At 59.3% G+C, this 8,009-nt stretch overlaps 1 protein-coding gene across 1 annotated transcript in view; it reads right to left on the bottom strand.

The window, feature by feature from the left end:
- Nucleotides 1-4,483, bottom strand: part of LOC132536273 (uncharacterized) — a gene marked incomplete at its 5' end in the record, with an annotated part of 7,239 nt that extends 2,756 nt beyond the window's left edge. Inside the window, 2 exons of the mRNA XM_060183898.1 lie at nt 2,951-2,984; nt 4,369-4,483. Coding sequence (XP_060039881.1) covers nt 2,951-2,984; nt 4,369-4,483 — 149 coding nt within the window. The remainder of the gene's footprint in view (nt 1-2,950; nt 2,985-4,368) is intronic.
- Between the last annotated feature and the right edge of the window lie 3,526 nt (nt 4,484-8,009).

Below are 8,009 nucleotides of genomic sequence, written 5' to 3'. Positions count from 1 at the left end.
GGGACAGGAAGTCAGGGTCAGGACTGGGGGACAGGAAGTCAGGGTCAGGACTGGGGGACAGGAAGTCAGGGCTGGGGGAGAGGAAGTCAGGGTCAGGGCTGGGGGACAGGAAGTCAGGGTCAGGGCTGGGGGACAGGAAGTCAGGGTCAGGGCTGGGGGAGAGGAAGTCAGGGTCAGGGCTGGGGGACAGGAAGTCAGGGTCAGGGCTGGGGGACAGGAAGTCAGGGTCAGGACTGGGGGAGAGGAAGTCAGGGTCAGGGCTGGGGGAGAGGAAGTCAGGGTCAGGACTGGGGGGCAGGAAGTCAGGGTCAGGACTAGGGGACAGGAAGTCAGGGTCAGGGCTGGGGGACAGGAAGTCAGGGTCAGGGCTGGGGGCAGGAAGTCAGGGTCAGGGCCCTGACCTCTTCAGGACTAAGGAAGCTCCAGTGTGGCCAGAGGGAAGGTCTATTTTACTCAGAGCAGTATGTTGGCTCCATTTTGCTCGATTCTGAAGCAGAGGAGGTGCTGGAAAGATCTGCTGGCAAGCAACTATCCAAGCGCCATTTCCCAGCGGCTTGGTGTGAGGATGTGAACACAGTTGCCGGCTGTGGTGCGTGTGGGGCCTGGAGGGCTGACTCTAGCATCTCCATGGCACAGGGCAGGTGCGGGCGCCCCGGCTAAGTGCTCGCCTCACCCTGAGCAAGGACCAGAGTTCGAGCCCCCAGTCCCCACCTGCAGTGGGAGAGCTTCATGAGCGGCGAAGCCAGGCTGCAGGTGTCTGCCTCTGCCTCTTCCCCCTCAATGTCTCTCTGACTATGCACTTAGTCACAGAAGGGTCTAAAAAGGAATGAACTTCAGAAATCAATGAATCGAAAAGCAAGGTGTGTATGGAGCTGCCTGTGATACCCTCCACAGAGGAGGCCCTGATGTGAGGTCAGGAGTCGCCTGTCAGATGCTCTGCTTCTCCCCCCCCCCCACTCAAAACAAGCAAACTGTTAAAAAATCTTGACAACGTGGACTATACGCTGCTCTCCTACAGTCTTGCAACCTACTGTCAATCACAAACTTTAAAAATTAGAAAGGGGAAAAAGGCAATGTTGTGCCGGCATTGGGGTGGAGAGGGAGGCCCCTGCCTGGCTGGGCTGCCCAGGGCAAGTGCGGAGGCAAGACCCCACCCGCACCCCCTCCACGCCCCTGCTCGGCCCTCCTCTGGAATGCGGCCCTGCCAGTCTCCCTTCCACAGTCATCATCCAGCAGGGAGCCTGGCAGCTCCCCAGAGCCCCTCGCCCGCCCGGCCCCTCTTGCGGTCGGTGGGCACTCGTGGTCTGGCTTGACCACCCACACCTCGCCTATAAGCAGCTGGCCGAGTCAGCACCCTAACTAGCAGGGCCTGCGCTTTGCTTTAACTAAGAGCGGCTGCAGCCTGTTCGTGGTCCGCATTTCAATGTCTCCGCTTATCTGAGAACAGGTTCAAAGTCATTCCAGTGTGAGCAGGCTGAGGAGAAGGAGAGAGGGGGAGAAAGGGGGGGGGAGGGAAAGGGGAGGGAGGGGGAGGGGAGGGGAGAGGAGAGGGGAAGGGGAGGGGAGAGGAGAGGGGGAGAGAGGAAAGGCAGAGGGCAGGAGGAGGGAAAGGGAGCGGGAGGGGGAGAAGGAGGGTAGAGGGAGAGAAGAGGGAGGTGGAGAGGGAGGGGAGGGGAGAGGGAGAGAGGGGAGAGAGTGCCTGTGCAGCCAGCAGCCAGGAGGCCCAGGGCCTGGAGCTGGGTGTCACATCCCTCTGAGTCCCTGGGGCCTGCCTGTCCACACACCCATGTCCTACTCCTCAGATCTGCCTGTCTCCTGCCGTCACCTCGTCCCGAGCCCCAAAAACACTGCGACGGGTTCTGGACGTGGGAGAGGGCCCTCGCTGCCGGGGGGGGGGGGGGGGGGGGGGGGGGGGGAGGGGTGATTCCGCTGGGAGCCGGCCAGCAGCACCCAGCAGCACCCGTGAGGGTGCCTGTACGCCCGGCTTACGCCTGAGCTTGTGACAGAGCAGAAAGGAAGGCGGCTTGCTAGGGAGAGAGACTGAGGAAGAGGAAACTGTCACAGAGCCAGAAGTCAGACATTCTGGAAGCCAGCCCGCAGCCCCCGAGCCGGGTAGAGGGGCTGCAGGGCCCAGGGCACCGCAAAGGGCCACCGGGCGTCACCAGGCCCTGAGGGAGTCCTGGCCTGCAGGGCCCAGGGGCAGTGTGATGGGGGGGGGGGTCTGGCCAGTGCCTCGTCCCCACACGATGCCTGGGCTCCTTGCTCTGCGTGGGCTGTCGCCAGCAGACCTTGCTCCCGAGCACCTGTGTGTTGGCGGGTGCAGCCGTGGACTGGGGTGCTCTGTCCCTCCGCCCAGCTGTGGTGGTGCCGGTAAGCTAGCTCCTGGGGCTCCCCTGGTGGAAAACACAACCTTTTCTTTTTTAGAAACTCCTGCTGAGGGTGGGAGGGGGCAGATAGCAGAATGGTTCTGCAAAGAGACTCTCATGCCTGAGGCTCCAAAGTCCCCGGTTCAATGCCCCACCCCACTGTAAGCCAGAGCTGAGCAGGGCTCTGGTAAGAAAAACAAAGAAATTCCCTCAGCTACCCTCAGCTACCCTGAATCTTTGCTCACTTCCTTGGACTACCCCCTACCCCCAGGGCTGTGTGTGGAGAGAGAGCTCTGGTTCCCAGCTCCCTCTCCCCATCCCTGCACATCACAAAAACCTTCCCCCACACCTTCCTCTGCCTTTATTTTTTTGATTTGTGTAACTTGTAACTAGGTGTTTATGGAATAAAGGAGAATGGAAAAAAAAAATTCCTGCTATAGTCGGTATCTGAAATGTCACCTACCACAGGAAGTCACAGTTTGTCTTTTTTTAACATTCACATGAAAGAAAACTTTTTTTTTTTTTGCCTTTCCACTTACAGAATAAAAAAAACAAGTGTTCAGGCAGGGAGTGGGGGTGTTTACACAAAGGTGCGGCAGCTCCAGGCCGTGAGGAAGCCTGGGAAAAGCAGAAGCAGGGACTGTCGGGATCGCCAGGGGCCGACTGACTGTCACCACAAGTCAGCACCCAGCTCTGCTTCTAGTCTGGGAATGCTTCCAGCTGAAATGCCCTTGGGCTGCCTTTGTCTGCGAGTAAGCTTGTTCTACGTGCTCTCAAAATGCAAAAATATCCACTTGATAGGATTTAAAAACAGACTAGGTACTTTTCCTTGGGTTATTCGCTTCACAAAAAAGAGAGCACTCGTTTCCCAAAGGCCACACGCCACTGTTGTGACTCCTCACAGTGTCCACACAGAGCACGTTTCCAAATAAATGTCCACTCTGACACATACCCAGAACCTCTGTTCACCCTCGTCCACGGCAGGTCTCACGCTCTGTGGCTTAGGCTCCACCAACACCTGTCAGTGTTTGAGGAGTGGCCATCAGCCCCCGCGGCTGGTACAAAGCTGCTGACATATCTGCTCTGGACGGCCCCCCACACCATGCCACTTTCAGCAGGAAAACCTCTCTCTTTTTTATTGCTTTATTTATTGGGTAGAGGCAGCCAGAAATTGAGGAGGAAGAGGAGAAAGAACGAGAGACCTGCAACACAGCTTCACAACTTACACAGTTTTCCCCTTGAAGTTGGGGGCCAGGGGCTCGAACCGGGGTCCTTGCGCATTGTAACACGTGTGCTCAACCAGGTGCGCCACCACCCAGCCGCCTCGCTGGAAAATGTCTTTAAGCAAAGTCTGTAAAATCGATAAGGAAGTCATTCAAACAAGAAAATGTGCCGAACTTTGGGGTGCCTGGGATGCGGCTGAGAGAGGCGTGAGAGCTGCGCCCACCACCTGAACAGGCCCCCCTGCAAAGCAGCCCCGCAGAAAGCTCGCTCTGACAGCCCACAGGCTGGAGTGTGGGGGGAGGCTCCACAGCAGGCCTCAGACCCCAGCGCCCACCAGTGTCCCTGGGCCCCGGGAGTGAGCCAGACCCCCACTCTCCTTCGAGGTTCACCCGGACACATGAGGCCCCCAGAGCAAGCCCCACCTCAGCTGACCCCTCCAGGCATGGGGCTCAAGGTGAAAGGTCAGACAGTAGGAACAGGGCCGCAGGCTGCAGAGATGGGGCTGGCTGTCCTTCCTCCTGTGTGTCCCTGCGGTGGACAGACTGGCAGCCTCAGGACGAAGAGACTGGCCGGGCCTCTCCTCTCCGGAGCTGACACCTACGGGCCGAGGGGCGCCAGCAGGCCCAGCTCCATGTGCCACGATCCTTGAACCTGAGCACCGTGAAGAAAGACACCACAGAAGAAACTGGAATCTCAGCCACGAGCAGCTCAGCAGCTAAACAGAAGCATCTTCAGAGTCTGAGCAAAGCTGGCAGCATCCAGGGTCGGCGGCCCTGACCCGAAGGCTCGGCCTCGGCCTCGGCCTCGGTCTCGGAGGAATCTGGGCTCTGTGGCCGACAGTGAGCCCCGTCTTCCCAGCTGGGACACAGCGGGCCCTTTAGGGAGTCCCCTGGCTGAGGGGGAGAGCGGCCTCTGAGGAGGTGGCTGTCCTGTGCTGGGGGTCTCTCCGCTGCAGAGACCACAGTGCAAGAGACAGAGAGGAGCAGGGAGAGACAGAGAGACTGTGGGAGAGTCTCAGGGGACTGGCACCCTCGGGGGGTGTCTATGTCCCTGTGGGGACTGGGCCCTGTGGCTGTCTGAGTTCTGGGGGGTCCAGTCCCTGGGTGGCTGAGTCAGCACCTCCCATGCACAGTCTCTGCACAGAGGCCTCGTCCCTCAGCAGCTGCCCACCCTGCTGCGCACACCTGTCACCCTCGGGTGGGGTCACCCGTGACACCAGGCCCTCCTCCACAGACTGTGTGTCTCTGAGAAAATGTCCCCAGTGTCCCTGACGACACTGTGCAGCACCTCTCCCCCATGTCTCTGTCTTCTCTCTGTCTCTCTCCCCTCTCCCATGTCTCTGTCTTCTCTGTCTCTCTCTATCTCTCTCCCATGTCTCTGTCTGTCTTCTCTGTCTCTCTCTATCTCTCTCTGTCTCTCTCCCATGTCTCTGTCTATCTTCTCTATGTCTCTCTCTATCTCTCTCCCATGTCTCTGTCTGTCTTCTCTATGTCTCTCTCTATCTCTCTCTGTCTCTCTCCCATGTCTCTGTCTGTCTTCTCTATGTCTCTCTCTATCTCTCTCTGTCTCTCTCCCATGTCTCTGTCTATCTTCTCTATGTCTCTCTCTATCTCTCTCTGTCTCTCTCCCATGTCTCTGTCTGTCTTCTCTGTCTCTCTCTATCTCTCTCTGTCTCTCTCCCATGTCTCTGTCTATCTTCTCTATGTCTCTCTCTATCTCTCTCTGTCTCTCTCCCATGTCTCTGTCTTCTCTATGTCTCTCTCTGTCTCCTTCCTCTCTCCCTCTCTCTCCTCTCTCCCCCTCTTCTCTCTGTCTCCCTCTCTCATCTCTCTCTCTCCCTCCTCTCTCCCTCCCTCACCTATCTCCCCTCTCTTTCTCTCTCCCCTTACCTCTCCCTCCCTCCTCACTCTCCACCTCTACCCTGCCACTCTCTATCCCTCCGCTCTCTGCCTCATCTATCTCTCCCTCCTCACTCCCTCTCCCTGTCTCTTTCTTTCTCTCTCCCTCTTACCTGTCTCACTCCCTCTCCCTCTCTCTCCCTCACCTCTCTCCCTTCTCTCTGGGGGGAAGCACTGCTCGGCCTCCAGGTAACTTGGCCCCTCAGGAGAGCCAGGTGCTTCTAGGCTGCGTGCTCCCTGACTGAGGGGTACCGTGAGATTGTCGCTCTTTAGGGGCTGGCCCTCGTGAGATGAGTTAAAATCCTTGAGTGACCTGCTCTTAAACACACCTGGGGGGTGGTAGATAGCATAATGGTTCTGCAAAGAGACTCTCATAGCTGGGGCTCCGTGGTCCCGGGTTCGGTCCCCCTGCACCACCATAAACCAGAGCTGAGCAGTGCCCTGGTTAAAATAAATAAATAAGTCAATAAATAAAAGCACGTTGGGTGGAGAGTGAGCTCATCCCAGGGAGCACAGGCCAGCAGGCTGGGCCGAGGCCACCGGTTCAATCCGGCGCCACCTTTCCCCAGGGTTCAGCCTGTTCTACTCCTCTCTTCTCCTCCCTCATAGCAAATAAAAGGATGTGTGTCTGTCTGTCAGTCTTGGGGGGCCTCTGTTTGGAGGGTGTCTCCTGCAGCACCAGGAGGAAGCCGTGCCCTGGGCGGTCTCCTTGCCCCCCACCCCCGACCCCTGGGGCCGGAGCTGGCAGTGTCTCTGGCCCTTTCTGGGAGGGACATGGCCCCCGGGATGCTCCCAGGGTGCTGGCGCCTGTGCTGAGCTCCTCCCCAGAGCAGGGTCACGTTCTCCTCTGAGGCTGCCCAGCTGCCTGGGCCTGGGAAGGGCCCAGCCCCCACTTCCCAGGATCCCAGCTACTTGGGGGGCATCTCTGGGGGACGTTGGCATCCCAGGCTCCTGCTCACAGCCCAGCCAGAACCGGACACAGCTGCTCACCCTCGCCTGGCGTGAGCCTGGCCCTGGCGCTGAGACGGGCCCAGTGTGCCCAGGAACCCCCTCCCTGTCCATCTCCGGACCTCAGCCCGGGGCTCCGCTGGCCTCGGGTGCCGTGGGGGGCATAGGGTGATGCTTCCCATGGGCTCAGGGCCGGCAGGCCCTCTGTGGGTTTTGTCAGGAAAGCGGAGCGGAATCCACTGTGGGCCGGTGCCCAGCACAGAGGCAGGCAGAGAGAGTGGACGGCAGAGGGGCCTGCCGCCCCCGCGCACCGAGGCCCGGCTCTCTCACGCAGCCTTTCTGCCAGGTGCTCGCGCGGCTGCACACGCCTTCCCCGACTCCTGCACAGAGGCCCAGAGGGAAAGAGAGGGAACAGGGCCAGCGCCCCGCTTGGCTCTGGAAGAGGAGGTGCGGGGACTGAACCCGGGACCACAGATCCTCAGGCGCACAAGTCTGGGGCTCTCCCACTGAGCCAGCCTGCCACACTGTCTCATCAAACACAGGAGCACTGAGTGCTGTCAGGGGACTGCGGCCTCTGGGCAGGAGACCTGAGAGCACGGGGAGACTGCTGGGTCCCACACAGGGACTGGCCACTGGCAGCACCCCCGGGTCCAGCTGGGAGCCCCGGCCCACTCCCGAGTCTCTGCCAAGGGACCCTGACTCTGCATCTCTTGAAGCAGCAGTGGCTAGGTGAGCTCCTCTTGGTATCAACATCCTGGCTGAGGGGCCAGGCGGTGGCGCACCTGTTTCTACCCAATAATAACTAACGAATTAATTTTTTTAAAGTCCTAGTTTATATTTGGAGACAAGCACCTCAGACGATGCGTGTACACCCAGAATGCTGCCTGAATCACAGGGTTCTATTTGAGAAGAACCATGGCCACATCATCTGACAAGGCTCCTTTATTTCAAGAGTGAAACTCACGTCAATATTTAGGATCCAGACACGATCTTGGAAGGTGCTTTCTACAAATGGGACTGAGGGAAGCTTCTCGCAGAGCCGCGTCCTCTGTCCTGCTCACAGACTGTCTGTGCAGCCCAGCAGAGCCGCGTCCTCTGTCCTCACAGACTGTTTGTGCAGCCCAGCAGAGCCGTGTCCTCTGTCCTCACAGACTGTCTGTCCAGCCCAGCAGAGCCGCGTCCTCTGTCCTCACAGACTGTCTGTGCAGCCCAGCAGAGCCGACAGCGGGCGGGTCATTGCAGAACCCCACAGGCTGGGGCAGTCTCTCCCCAGGCCGACCTCCATCCAGGCTGCCTCCAGCTGCCCACCAGGTATGTGAACAGGTGCCTCAGGGCCCATGGAGGCTGCAGGGGTGACAGAGGAGGCCAAGGACGAGTAGGTGGCATCCCTTGCCCGCCCCACGCCTCCTGGCCCTGGCTGTGGACCAGCCACCGGCCAGTTTGTCCCTCTGCCTTTCTCGTCACCAGAGTCTGAAAGCAGGTCACTATGGAGCCACGTCTGCTCAGGCTGTTCGCCATGGGGGGCGGGGTGTGTGAGGGACAACAGCGCTTCCCTGACATGGGGTCCCCCAGG

The sequence above is a fragment of the Erinaceus europaeus genome, unplaced genomic scaffold (assembly GCF_950295315.1).
Source record: "Erinaceus europaeus unplaced genomic scaffold, mEriEur2.1 scaffold_704, whole genome shotgun sequence".
In the NCBI taxonomy this organism is placed as follows: domain Eukaryota; kingdom Metazoa; phylum Chordata; class Mammalia; order Eulipotyphla; family Erinaceidae; genus Erinaceus; species Erinaceus europaeus.
This window is presented reverse-complemented; position numbering and strand designations above follow the sequence as displayed.